The following is a 15074-nucleotide window of genomic DNA, read 5'->3' on the forward strand; positions in this document are numbered from 1 at the left end:
AAAGATCAGCAATATTCATACAGTATGTATATAACATGTAAAGAAAAGACTTACATAACTGTGGAAACTAAATAGATAAATTATACCATGGATAGTACCGAATCAAGCCGACGATGAATGAAAGGGAGGTTTTTTTTTTGCGGGAAAAGAACTGTTGATATTTAGCACAGGGTTCTTACAGAAAGGTCCTGAGACAAAAACAATTACATTGAAGCCCCCAGCACCCCGTTGACGAAGACGACGACGAAAACGTATCGCCGGCGCGCCGCCACTGCTGCTCCACACAAGCCTTGGATTTGGAACAGACCCTCCGCGGACGGGAAGTCGACGAAGCTCAGCCCCGGAAGACCTCCATCCCGCATCGTCAAAGCCAACGCCCTACACCGCACCACCAGTTCGATTCAGAACTTCGAGATCCCGGATCCGTCGTCCCGCGGACTCCGGCGAGGGAAAAGTGCACCCAGCAGCTCCACCGAGCCCCGAGCACGGGGAAGACGGAAGATCGGCAGCGGAGCTCCTCGGACCTCCACCGCCGGAGAGGAAGACCTCCGTCTCAAAACGCCACTCCGGCCGCGCCGCCCACTCCCCAACGCCGCCGGCTAGCTCCCAAACCGAACCTACGCTATATACACGCCGCAGATCGGGGCCTCCCCATCCTCCCGCTGCCGGAGCAACCACCGAAGGGTGAGGAACCCGCCGATCTGGCGGCGGCGAGGTGGATCGCCCGGGGTCGCCCAAAAGTCGCCCTTTCTCTACTGTGGACGGGGAAAGGATAAGGCTCCAAGGCGCACAATGAAAGGGAGTTTGTTCCAAAAAAAAATAGTAAGACCCAAAATAGGGTAGCAGATTGTATGAAAAATTATAGCCGTATCGAGTGGGAAATACCCTTTGGTTCCTGGGTATATATACACCTCATATATGGGAATTATTTTAATAATTGAATAAAAAGTCAGATAAGTTTGGAAATTTATTTACAATAAACTTGACTTTCTTTTGCACTACTATATAAATTTTCACGAATACAAAACCAGCTTTGACTTCACTGCAAAAAACTAAAATTTATTTGCTATTATTGGTCACTATTCACACTATTTTAACCGAATTTTTGTATTTTTTGAAAAGAAGTCAACGAGATTTTATCATTTTGTGGACTTATTTTCTACCAGTAAAATAAAATGTCAAGTTATTTCAAAAACATTTTTCACAATTTGTTGACTTTTTATTTAATTACTAAATCATTTTTCCATATAAAGTGTATATAAACCCATAGACAAAAAGTTCCCCTCCCGTATCGAGTCATGTACTGCGGTATGGATGAGTAGATGTCCCCCAAGTTCTGAGGATTTATTACCTCTCTATTTTAACCCTGTGACTTTGGAATAAAACTGCAATATGATTCGCAAAATAAAAGTAACAATGTGACAGTGACACAATAATACTTGAAGTGATACTATTCAGAACATGTTTTTTTTATGAAGTTATGAATCAAATTCGGACTTCGAATTTTGTAACACAGTATATATGTATCATCTCTATGCGATGGAGTTTTTGCAGGTTTTTCCACAGCAAAGATGGACGGCGTGCAATTGTTGGGCGGAATTTCTTTACCCGGCCCATGCTTTTCACTAGCACACTGCGGGCCTTGCGTGCGTAATTCCGCCTACGTCCGAGTGCTGTTCGAACGCAGCTAAGTGCGACTTCTATACAGTTTAAATTACCGGTTAGCTGGTACAAGTAGCTAGTTTCATTATACTAACTCATAGTACATCTGTACATGTGTACGGGGATAATTGATGGCGGGCAATGCAGGATGTGATCAGGACGGTGTGTAGGAGTACGTCCGTGTCGGCCTGCTTGCCGGGACAACGAACGAGACACGAAGTGAGGACAAGAAACGTCTGCCGAAATTGAATCCTGCAAATCAAGTACCAGTACTGCCATCGCCGTACAATGTCAATGTGCAATGAAATTTACCCAGCGCTGCTCAAGGATACTGTGAATGACGTGGAAGGTGTGAATGTGTCATCATGTGCAATCCCTTGGAGAGGTTAATTAGGAGTGACTTTTAAGTTTTAACACATCTTACTTGGCATGGCGTGGCAATTGTCGAGGGGTGCACAAGGAAGACGGTGTTGCTTTCTTCAGAAACTAGCCTCTAATTTTCATTCTTGCACGGGAGCTCCTTTATTTTTAAGAGGGTTGCACGGGGGTTTTTGTTTTTTTTAGAAAAGGAGGATGACCTCCGGCTTCTGCATCTGGGAGATGCATATGGCCACTTTATTGATTATTTTCGAGAATCTTACAAAGTATTACAAACAATATACCTGAATCCACCATCTTGGCAACATATGCCATTACTCATATCCATATGATGAAGGGGTGCTAGCTGGGCCACTACCGAAACCACTCATCTAAGCCTAACATCAAAAGCCGGAAGCCTTGTAAGGACTGATTTTATATTACTATTTTTTTTGCAAATTAAAGAAAACTGTGAGACGTCAATGAAGAAATCAACCATGATTGAGGCAAGCACGAGTACATGGATGAGAACAGACATTCTGCCTGAGATTCCAATGCTCACAAAAAAGAACTCACGTCAATTATTATTTCTTGATCCTTTTAGCCATCCGCTCACGTGCCAATCTGGCGCGACTAAGTTACTACTATCATAATACTCATCTATAAGAGGAAGCCCAGAAAGTACATCGCATACCTGGCTTGGGCAGAGCACATGCTAAAAAGAGCCATCTCTGTGCAAAGCAATTCAGACAGACAGAGGTAGCTAGCATGGGGCCCGTGGGGGAGGAAAAACAATGTTGTGTACATCATGTATACGGGCCCATATACGGCAGTGTTGGCCCCACAGATTCTACATCTACCGTATGATGATGAACGAACCTTTGCGCCACATTTCCAGTTGCCAAATTTTTACTACCTCGCATGGTAAATTAAAGTGACATAATTTTGCTTCTTTTTCTTGAGATGGCATGCAAAATTTTAATCTTTGTGGGGGAGTTGATAAGCTCAATAAGTCCACATGGAAATTTTAATTTGTACTACCTTCTTGCTGCAAATTACAGGAAGCCATTTTGATTCCATAATAACTTGAAAAAAAACGGGGAGCAAGCAAGCTAGCTAGCTAAACTTGGATCGAGACGGCAAAAACGGTGGAGATTATTTAAGCTATTTTGAATCAACATGCACTTGCAACGTACTACTGCCAACTCACAAGAAGAAAGAAACCTAGAAAAATAAGAGTTACAAATGGAGGTCCAAGCTAAGAGCCTCCTGCTGCCCCAATTCACACCTACCTAGCTTCTCCGGCGACGTGGAGGAGCAGGACGACAAGGACGGCGACGAGGAGAGCAGGCTCATCACCACCTTCTCGTCCTTGCAGGTCATCACCTCCCCGGGCCGCACCACCACGGCCGGCGGCATGTCGGCTGCGGCGCCGTGACGGACGGCCGCGCCGAAGTTCTCCACGGCCGGCAGGGGCACCCTCCAGTGCCCCTGCGCGACGGGGCTGCCGTCGATGGGCTGCGACATGGAGCCCGGGCCGCCCCCGCCGTAGGGCCCCATGGAAGCGGTCGTCCACATCGGGTAGTGCGGCGGCGGCTGGTCGTAGCGGGCGGCGGCGGGGTGGTGGTGGTGGTAGTTGAGGAGGGCGCCGTACATGTGGTGGCCGCCGGGGACGTAGCGGTGCATGGCGAGGGAGGCCTGCAGGTGGGCCCGCTTGGCGTGCTGGCGCTCCCGCTTGTGCGCGTTCTGGTGCCCGCCCAGCGCCTGCGACGTCGGGAAGTTGCGGCAGCAGTAGTGGCACTCGAACTTCCTCGTCTCCCCGGCCGCCGCCCCAGACGCGCCGCCCTTGGCGCCACCGCCGCCGTTGCCCTCGGACGTGACGGTGCTCCCGTTGGTGGCGTCCGGGGAGCCGGCGCCGGCCTCCTGCTTGCGCTGCTGCTGCAGGAGGGCGTCGTTGTTGGAGAACTCACGGCCGAAGAGCCGGATGGTGTCCCTCGCCTGCTGCTGCTGCTGCTGCTGCTGCTGCGCCGTCGCGGCCGCCGGCCTGATGAACGGCAGCTGCGAGAAGGAGTCGACCCTGCGCACCTCCTGCGGCGTCGCCATGGACGGCGAGACACCTAGCCTGCTATGCTACGTACGTGAGCCCGGAGAATTCTTCGCGCCTAGCTAGCTTGACTTGGAGCGTCTCTCGTCTCTCTGTAGTGTTTGTGCGCTATGTGAGGAACTTGGCTACGAGTTGGTGCGGTTTTAAGGGGAAGGGCGCGCGATGCTTGTGAGGTCGGGCCGGAGGGGGACCATGCATGTCTATGTAAGGTCGGAGGCAAGGAAGGAAGGGCCAGCTTAAAACCTCTCGCTCTCTCCCATCCACCACGCCACCGCCAAGTACAAGACGCAGCGCCGCAGTGGAATGGCAGTCGCAGTTTGCCGCTAGCTGCTTGTGCAGTTGGGCACGCCTGGACCTGCCTAGCTAGCTTAGCTTCCTCGACTATCCTGCCAGCCGCAGCTGCATGCACGCCGGTCATGGTCAGCCCGGTGGCCGGGGCTAGCTAGCTAGCTAGTGCCTAGTAGTAGCCGGAAATAGCTCGATCATGCGTGTCCCAGGCGTGACATAACTCTCGGCAGATTTTGGGACTAGGTATACATACATATATGTACACACACGCATCGCATGCACGGGCAGCAGCTACTACTTACTGCTACTAGCTATGGGCTTAAAGCTAGGCTAGAGACTAGAGAAAACGGAAGGCGAATTTCATTTCATTTCTTTTCTTTATGTCTTTTAGGTCTAGGCTTTCATCTTCATGCACAATGATCCGTAGCTGTCAGTGCCCATCGACCGATCGACCGATCGAGTGGCCAAAGGGAGACGGGCGTACGTACGGGCTCCTGTGGCTCCGTCTACCTACCCATCGCCATCGTCCGGACTCCTTGCTTGTTCTGCACCGGGCGGCCTCTGGATTGGCCCTACGGTTGTTCTCTAATCTTTATGGGAGGTTGGCTTATTTAGGACACGCACGCATGAGATTTTAGATGTGAGATGAGAGTCGAGTCGACCGAGACCACACCGCGGAGGAGGTGCTACATGGAGTACGTGGTGGTCCTCCTGGGGACGGCGACGTGCCTCTGGCCGTGGCCTGTGCTCGAGCTCGACGCCTGCCCCGGCCTGCTGCACGCATGATGAGTTACTGCTGCAGCCGAGGCCCAACTTGCTCCTTTTTTCACCTCTTTATTTATTTACGCTAGCTTTTGCGGTGATGGCTCCGGCTCCGGCTCCATTGCGTATTTTGCATGCATGCACGGCATGGTAGATCGATGGATGATCGATTGATCTCGACGGCTGGCTGGTGAACAAGACAAGGAGAGGGTATATGTGCGCGTAGCTCCGTTTTCCCACTTTGTGACCTTTTCTTTTTCTTGATTGACAGCGCGGTTATAATAATTGCCGCCATCATCGGTGGCGCTTTGCACTGGGATCCACATGTTTAATTGTTGCTGGCTAGCTGTTCCTCTGACCATCATATATACAGTACGTAGATCCAGCTTTGCTCCTTCCACTCTCCCTTTTGCGCTCTCTTTTTCGTTCAGCCTTTTGCAAGCTTTATCTCTTATACAGATCATGTGGTATACGGGTGAGCAGCCTAAATCTCGAAAACACACAAATCAATAATCCTACATGCATATGGACAATTTACAGATGTTTTAGATACTCCTTCCAGCTAATCCCCCCCTCCCAGCTTGAATTTCACCGGGGAGGGCCCTTCCCTCCCGGATTTTTCAATCGTATTCCTACACGTCAATCAGTCCGTTAAACCAGTAGGGAATCCCGTTTAAGTCTACCATTAGGGAGCGACTACAAGTCAGTCAATGCTTGATATGCCGTTGGTTTCTTATCTAAAGATCAAAACATTTAGATCAGAACCAACTCTACGCATAATTGAATCGACTCATCCTAATTATGAGTTACACCATCAGCCCAGCCCAGAAAACTCTCCCTCATCCCGCACCTCTCCACCTATCTCGAAAACACACAAACCAATAATCATATGTCCACAGACAATGTATAGATGTTTCGCATACTCCCCCCCCCCCCCCCCACCCCACCCCCGGCACCCCTCCCACCTTGAATTTCACCGGGGTGGGCCCTCAGCCTATTTTAATCCTAAATCATCACGTCAACAACTCGCTAAATACATAGCGAATCCTGCTTAAGTATACCGTTAGTCCGCACAAAAATCTTGGACCCCAATAGCGTGTTGACATGTCTTCTGGGAGGTCATCGGAGAGAACTATCGCCCCCCAGCCATGTACTCCCTTCGTTCGGAAAATACTTGTCCTAGAAATGGTTGTATCTAGACTTGTTTTAAGTCTAGATACAACCATTTCTAGGACAAGTATTTCTGAACGGAGGGAGTAAGAACGAATGAACACTTTCATTCGATAAAAAAAAACTACTCACATCAAACGCTCCAGAATTGTCTTGCAAAAACTGATACCATGTTGTTACATAAGGATTTGTCATGTTCTAAAGTAAATTTTGCCATGCTGCAGGAGACATGTGTTTTCGGGGATTTGCCATGATTACAACATGAAGAATTGCTAGCCTGAAAAATGGTGAAATTTTCCATGCTGGCTGAAGAGAATTGCCATGCTTTATCGAACGAAAAGGTGGGAATTGCCATGCTCTAAAAACAGAATGTGTCATCTCCAAATGTGCTCCATCTTGGGAGAACCAATTACTGTCGTCACTCGTACTTCATTGGGCGGGTGCGTTTGAGGCAAAAGCTTTAGGATTTGTTCATGGGATCCGACGTGCATGAGGGCGTTCGCGGGGAATCCTTCAAAATCTGACATCAGAGTTTTAGCATTTGGGAAAATATATTAGGAAACTTCATACATACAATGACATTTTGCCTGATTTTTTGTGTGAAAGATATTTTGCCTGATAATGAACTCGAAAACGACTTTAATTGCATTCATATACATATATTTGATGGTGAAAAGCTGTCATCGTTAGTAACTACTGGAGCTAGTGCAGCCATGCTAGTATTAGGTTTTGCTCCCTTGCTCCTCCAGGATGCCGATTTTAACTGGCTGTATCCGTGCCAACTCAAAAAAGTGGGAATTGACATGCTTCGTGGAACGAAAAAGATGGGAATTACCATACTCTAAAAACAGAAAATTTCGCCTCCGAACGTGCTCGCTCAGAATGCCATCCTAGGAGAACCAATTACCGTCATCGTTCGTACTTCGCTCGGAGGGTGCGTTTGAGGCAAACACTTTAGGATTCGTTCGTGGGATCTGACGTGCCTGAGAGCGTTCGCTCGGAATACTTCAAAATCCGACGTCAGATTTTTAACATTTGGGATTTTTTTAGGAAACTCCATTTTATACTATGAGTTTTTTGCCTGGTTTTTTAGTGTGAAAGATATTTTGCCTGATAATGAACTCGAAAAGGACATTAATCGGAGTCATACACATATATTTGATGGTGAAAAGCTGTCATGGTCAGTAACTCCTGGAGCGATTGCAGCCATGCTAGTAGCAGGTTTTGCTAGCTCCCTTGCTCCTCCTGGATGCCGATTTCAACTGGCCCTATCCGTGCCAACTCAAAAAAGTGAGATGCGAAATAAATATCTCTGTCGTTGTAGTTCATCTAGTAGCTGTTCCAATAGGAACGTGAAGTACATGGCTCACCAAGTAGCCAGAGAGTATATCTATAGTTTCTTCAACTTGTGACCAATCGATCGATGGGGCATTGATGTCCCGATCGATCGGAATCGGACAGACATCAATAATCTCATATGTTTTCAAGCTTGTAGGGCGCGTAAATTGAAGCCGTGAATGACGTACGTACCGTGCGTGCTTGTTCCAACCCCAACCGCGCGCTATGTTTTCCGAACCAGCGTGTTATCTTGAAGAACTAGGTCCGTTTGGACATAAGTACATGGCACCAAACATGAGCCAGTACATGCATGTGTCTCGCCTTGCTCGCGACAAGTACGTAATGGTGACACCGATGAGATCTCCTCCTTTGATTTCATTGCTGCTGGTACTTACGTACGTACGTGCAGACCTCATGTGTGTGTTTCGGTACACCTTGCCTGTAGTATTTTTCTCGCGTCCGTAGCACGGTAAAAATATCAGTGCATGCAACATGGTACGTATCTCAAGTAGATCTAATAGACAGAAACACGAGCCAGAGCATCGAATTTTTTGAGCATCAGTACAGACACAAGCGCGCATACAGATGCTCAATTAGTAGTTTATTAAAGTAGTCTTAGAGTATTGCATACACATTTCGTATAGAAAGACCGGCCGGTCCGGTCCCACCGGTCAGGCACAGCATGCAGAACGAACAATTTAAGAAAATGCAGACGAGGGGAGTACGTACTACCCTACTGTGCAAACGGAGGGTGGTTGATGCGGTCGACACACAAAGGTGGAAACATTTATGTAGATCGACGTGCATCTGGGGCATGGGCACCATACCATGTACCGAGTTCCAGTACCGGTACCAGCTCGGGCGCCAGTAGGCTACAGTTGTGGCCACAGCGGCGTGACGGCGACCCGACGTACCGCCCCTCCCCCTGCAGGCCGGATGCGCGCCGCTATCGCGCACGGCGACGACGTCGATCGCGGCCCACCCCGGAGATCTTGCATGCGTCGCCAAATATTCTCGACCGGGACGTGTCGATCGCGCCGCGCAGACAAGGTCGACCTCCTCCGTTTTTTACACTCACTGGTCACTCACGCGTTTTGCTTCTCCCCGGCATGCCTTTTCACATGTGCATGGTATGGTAAAAAAGAGTTGCACGCACGCACGTACTGGCCGGACGGCGACAGGTCAACCGAACAGTGGAGTGGTCGTGGACGGGTGGAGAAATATGCACGTCAGCTAGGCTAGGCTGGAAAGAACTGCCTGAAAAGTACGTGTGCCGTGTGGGCAAGTTCACCTCAAACCTACTGTTGCTACTGCAGAGCTGCGATGGGGTTTGCAGTCGTCGCAGCAGCGGCGGGGCGGGGCGGGCCGGAGAGTTGTGGTGGTGGCGTCGATCGCCGGCGACGTAATGGTCACATGTAAGGGCATTTTCAGCCGTTGGCCCTTCAGAAGGGGCAAAAAATCGTTCTTTGAGGGCGCACCGACGCTAAACCGCGCACTGGGGGTGTGATGCCCCTCAGTCGTGGCCCCCTACGGATTTTTAAAATGTTTAAATTCGGCGCAAACACAACGCAAACATGTTCGAGTTCGTTCAAATTTAGACATATTTTTTTTAAAAAAAAAAACTACCGCGGGCTATCCCCGCCGTCTCCCTCGCCGCCCGCCTCGCCGCCCGCCCACGTGGTTCTACATGCCGAGGAGGCTGTAGAACCGCATGTAGTCACCGCCGCCGCCGCCGTCGTCGTCGTCGTCGCCCCCACCGACGCCTCCGCCGTCCCTGCTGCATCCCTCCCCCGGTTGGCGCGGCGAGTTGGACGGTCCGGGGGCGTCGTTGTCGTCGTCGCTGTCGAGGATCACGATGCCGTGCTCGTCCTTGCGCCAACGCTTGCGGGCGGCGATCTCCTCCAGGGCCCGGCGCTGCCGGACCATCTCGTCGCGGAGGTAGTCGTCCCGCGCCCACCGCAGGGCGTCCTCGTCGGAGAAGCCACGCCGGGCTATCTCCTCGTACTCCACGGGGAGGCCGGGCTCCGGCTTGGGCTCCGGCTTGGGCTCGACGAGGACGAAGCGGCCGGTGGGGGAGGCGTTGTCGCCGATGCGGACGCCGGAGCTGCGGGTGCGCGCGCTGACAGGCGTGCCCTGGGGCTCCGGCTTGACGGGACGGAGGTGGAGGCAGGGGGAGCCGCCGGACGAGGAGGAGGACCCCCCGGTCTCCATGCGCCTCGAGGTCCAGGAGCTTCCCCGGCGGCATGGGAAGGACGGGGGAGCGGGGTACTCGAGGCGCGGCGTGTTGCCGCCCTCGATGTACTCGAAGACGGCCTCCAACGTGCGCCTGGGCACGCCCCACCACCGACGCCGGTCGACGGCGTTGAGCCTGCCGGAGGGCTCGACGCCGTTGGTGGCCTCGAGCTGCTCGGCATGACGGCGGCGGAAATAAGGCTCCCAGAGCGGGCTGCCGGGGACGTACAGTGGCCCCTCCCTCGCCGCACGCGGCAGGGACAAGCGGATGCGTGTGATCTCCGCACGCCGCGCCGCGCCGGTGGGTATCGGGGGCACCGGCACGCCGCCGGCGCTGATCCTCCACGCCCCGGGCACCCGCATGTCCGGCGGGACCGGGTACTCGGCCTCGAAAAGGAGGCGAGCCTCGTTCTCGTGAAGATGGCGGCGACCGAAGCCGTTCGCCGCTGCGCCGTCGCCTGAGAAGCGCTCGGCCATGGGTGTGATGAACTGGAGACGGCGAGAGAGAGGAGAGGGAGGAACGACAACGGCGAGAGAGTGCGAGTCGCCGAGTACGCTGGGGCGCGTCTTATATAGGCCGAGGCGCCGCCCGTGCGCGAGCCGCCGTGAGTACGCGTGGCGGGCGAGGGAGGGCGACGGACGCGCGTCATCCGGTCTTCACTGCGCCGCCCGTGAGGCATCAATGGCGCAGGCTGACAGGCGCGGCAGCGCGACAGCTTTGACATTGATTCGCCGCGGGAAACGAAGCGATGAGGACAACAAAGGGGCGAGAAGAGGGTAGAGTCGCTGACGCGGCGGGTCCGCGGCTGTTTCACGCCAAAACAGTTCGCCCCGGCGCCCCCGGACGCCCCCCAGCGCGCCGGATTTAGCCTGGGTCCGTCGGCGCTGTTTTCGGCTCAAGTCGACGAAAATCAAACTTCTGAAGGCGCGACTGGGCCGATTTTTCAACGCTGGTGTAAAAAAACGTCTTTTCTGAAAACGCGGCTGGAGATGCCCTAACTCTCCGGAAAAGGACATGGCATGCATGTCATTTTCGGGCGGGCGACGGAGCTTTCTCCGCTTTCTGTGGTTCTGCCGCACAGCCTGTCTCTCTCGTCCGCCCGCTCGCCCGCTGCCTCCAAAGATGGCAGAGAAGAGAACATGGCGTGTACATATGCCTAATTTTCACTGCGCACGCAGGACATGCTTTTATTTGCACCACAAGTCTTATTCATTTTTGGGCTGTGCCCGTACGCTGAGTGATTGTCGCAGTGTGCAAGTGGTTGTTCAGGGTTGCCGACGGCCATTTGTCACAACACTTACTGTCTTCATATTCGAGTTCATCTTCTTGCTTAGAGCATCTACAACCGGACCTCTTAAATGCGCCTCATACGTCCGGGGGAGGGGGGGGGGGGACCGGTCACTATCCGAAACTCGTCTCCTCCGTCGGACCGGTGGCGCCGCGTGTCACAACTCCGGCGGGCCACGTAGTGCATTGTCCAGCTATTTAAGTTGACCGGCGGCACCGAAACCCTATCATCCATCCACATTTTCCTTCTCCTGTTCGTCGCCGTCACCACTTTCTACTTCACCTGCCGCCTAGTAGCCATGCCCCCACACCACCGGGTCAGAAGCAAGCCCTTTCTGACGATGAAGCGCCGACTCGAGCATCTAGAGCAGATTCGGGCTAGACGCAAAGCCCGGATCACCACGGGGCTACCTCCGGATGCAGTGGATGCGGAGAAGGAGTTGGAGGAGGAGGAGGAGGGGGAGGAGGATGAGCCGAAGGATAAGGACGTGGGGGACGCTGGCGATGGGGATCTGCAGACGAAGCAGCAGGCCATCCTCGATTCCTTCCGGCCGAAGTCGACTGCGAAGGAAAGAAGCCCTCGCCGGCAGGAGATGAAGGCGCAAGAGGTTGTGGAGGAGGCAGAGATGTTCGCCTACATGGATGAGGTCGAGTAGGAGGAGGATGAGCCGGAGCCCTCCTACCCGCCCGTCCAGCCAACGTCCGGCACCGTTATCGTGAACATCTCCGACGACGAATAGTAGGTAGGGTAGTACGTAGATGTAGTAAATTAGTACGTAGGATTTCTTTTGCATGCTTTGTATGGATCTAGAGGATGAAATATGAGAGAGGTGGATGCAAAGTGGCTAATTTAGACGTGCCCGTCAGTGCACGCGGACACGCCCGAGCGCGTCCGTGGATGTTTGAGGGGCCGGATTTGCAATGTTCGGATGTAGATGCTCTTAATATTTTTTTATAATAATAGATAGACATATGTCATTTTCTACCTTTTTTGGGTGTGGAAGAATGGCCCTGTGATGTGGTAGGAGTATCACAGGAGTTGCCGTCGGCCAGTGGCTAGTAAATGGTCACATCAGATGCCAAAGCAAGCCAGGGGCGGCAGTCCGGAACAACCATCGAGTTCCAGCCCTATTGATGGAGCTCCCTGTCTCCTTTAGCTTTTTAAGACGGGACTTTGGATGCCGCAGCGCTCGCCGCTTAATTGGGACCAAACATGCCGCAGCCAATCACTCCCCGATTGGTGATCATAACCATGGCCAGCAACCCCCTTTGCATAAAAGGCGAGGCATGCACAGCACGACACTGCCTACGACTTCACTCGCCTTTCCATCCACGGCGCGTAGTAATATTCAACTCACATATCCACTGATTTTCCACGGAAATATTTTGGTGCTCCATGCGCTGTCCCTCTCCTGGAGAGCACGGCGGCCATATAAAAGTTGACCGGAGGTTTTTGGCGCAGAGGATCTCATCTGGTGGTGTGGTGATGCAGATACTCCATATGGTGACAAGTGCAGGGCCGCGTCAAGCTGTGAATGCAGATAGGGAGGGGGGTAGGCTTTTTGGGTGGTGTTCTCCTCAAAGCATAAATATGGGTCTGATCTTGCTGTCGGGCGGCAGATCTCTCCACTACCACTCGACTCTTCCTACCTAGGACCACCTCAGCTTGTCAGAGGCTGCATGCACGTCAGTCAGTGATCGGTGGCGAGATTCAACTGCAAAGAGGTGAGGTGTGGTGGGTGCTGCGTGCTCACATGATCCACGGAGCTACGGGGAGATCGGATTGTTGGAGATATTTGGTTAGGCCGACGTGCCTGATTGGTTGGGAAGGGCCGTTGCGTTGTGGCCTGGGGGTCAGGGGTGGGGTTGAAGGTTCCTGTCAGTGACTGATACGTACTATTGGCATGCTTTTGTTGTTGGGATTCATGTCTTCATGCCTAACTGTACCAAACGCAGGAATGCTTGAAATAAGATGAAATGCTTCCTTTCTTCCTTTTGGAGATAGAACGTATCCTAGGTGTGACGAATTAAGAATGACTAGAGATTGAATTACTGGAGTATATAATATGCAAATACTCGCTAGATACACTCCTTTCAACAACAGTTAATTCCAGACGGAGGTTGTAGTGGGGTAACGCATGTATTTGCGCGGTTAAATTTGTGGCATGTTTATCATTCCTATTTCTGCTATCCCTGCATAATTTGAAGAAGAGAAAAAAAAACAGTGGCAAGAGTGGGTAGAGCTTGTACTACTAGTGAAGCATGTTCCGAGATAAAGTCACTGCTTTCCACGTCCTAGTCAAGCCTGTGAGCCGTACTTACCCGCCTCCATCCAGCACGGGAACGGGGCTGCCCACGTAAATTCCCTTCCCCGAACATCCATCCAGTTGCACGCAGTACAAGTGCACCGAGCTCGGGGACCAAACAAAAGGGTTGGGCAACCAACTAGCTAGACCTCAGCGGTCGACCGAGTACCGGCCGGCATCCATCCATCCATCCATCCATCGCAAGTCGGCACCATCATGTTCTCCCTCTCGATCGATCGAACCAGCACGTCCTGACGTCCACTCGACGACGTGTGCGCCGTAGTGCGTCGCTCGGCTGGCTCGATCGAATCCGCCATCGACTGCCCTTACCCTACGCGCGCGTACGTGCGTGCCTCCGGCTGGCAGTGGCAGGGGAGAGTCGCCGGCCGCGCGGCCACAATCCACGGGCACGTCGGCACATATTACCACGTACGCACGCACGTCGGAGCGGGCGAACGGGCGTCCAGAACGCTGTAAATTCTCCGAGCTACTACCACGTAAGTTGGGTCGTACCGCTAGTATAGGTCGGGCCGTTGCGCGTACGGTGGAATCGGCATGAATGTGCATATGCTCTAGCCCGTGAACCCACCTGGCCGCGAACTACCGGGAATTCATAGCTGTTGGGAATGGATGTCGATGTGAGCTATGCGTTCTGGAAAGTACACGTCGATGGTTCCCCGGAAAAAAAGGAAGATGGTCCTCAAAAGCTATCAGTGGTAGTACGTGTTTGAGTGCTGTGCTGTAACGTGGTGCGTACGTGGAACAAGCGACATGGCAAGCGCCTCATCGAGCGAAGCGTCAAGCGCGCGTTAGGTTTGTAGTACCACACGAAGCTTTGCTCCATCGACGTTTATCAGAATGACAGCGTGCAGGTGTTAATTTCGTTTAGGACATCCGAACAAGGCAGCGAGTAATACTGTGCAACTGCAGTTTTTGGGCAGCGTCCTTGAGTTTTTCAGCACACTAGCTAATTCAATTGGTTAGGTGGTACTGTAGGTAGCAACACATGTGAACCGGTCTGTTCTGTTGAACGACCCCGTATGCTACGGCCATTGCTTAAGAGCACGTAGCTTTTCTACAAGATGGCATTGAGGGCACTACGGGCATCATTTATACGTGCGGTCCCGAAGGTAAAGTCATATCGCCATTCCCCTACTTCCTCTGTTTTACTACTTGCACTCCATGCATGGTACCCAAAGGGGCAACCACACATGCATGTAGCAAACACAAAAAGGCAAGGATATAGGACCACAGCTAGTAGTAGGTCTCTTGTACAAATTGCATTACTCCCTCCGATTCAGATGAATTGTCGCTGCTTTAGTTGTAGTAATCAGCGACAATTAATATGGATCCAAGGGAGTGCCAAATTCTGAATTATTCTTTTGTGTCATGTATTGAAATTGCATCTAGATCATTATTTCCCCTACAATATCATCAATGGAGTACTTGTCTTGCTTACTCGCTCCGTCCATGAATAAGTGTACTTCTAGCTTTTGTCTTAAGTCAAAGTTTTAAAACTTTGACCAACTTTATAGGGAGTAGGGCGTTTTGGTGCCCAGGCTCATCT

General features: G+C 52.1%; 1 protein-coding gene across 1 annotated transcript; it reads right to left on the bottom strand.

Annotated features, from left to right (window-relative positions):
- Positions 1-3152: 3152 nt before the first annotated feature.
- On the bottom strand, positions 3153-4463 carry LOC125514895 (zinc finger protein GIS). The gene has a single exon (XM_048680268.2). The coding sequence runs from the start codon at positions 4120-4122 to the stop codon at positions 3259-3261; it is 864 nt and encodes a 287-aa protein (XP_048536225.1). The 5' UTR covers positions 4123-4463; the 3' UTR covers positions 3153-3258.
- Between the last annotated feature and the right edge of the window lie 10611 nt (positions 4464-15074).

The sequence above is a fragment of the Triticum urartu genome, chromosome 6A, assembly GCF_056163025.1.
Source record: "Triticum urartu cultivar PI428250 chromosome 6A, HENAU_Tu73, whole genome shotgun sequence".
NCBI classification, from domain to species: domain Eukaryota; kingdom Viridiplantae; phylum Streptophyta; class Magnoliopsida; order Poales; family Poaceae; genus Triticum; species Triticum urartu.

Coding starts and splice junctions, on each gene's coding strand:
- LOC125514895 (XM_048680268.2), bottom strand. CDS start 4,122: ATGGCGACGCCGCAGGAGGTGCGCAGGGTCGACTCCTTCTCGCAGCTG.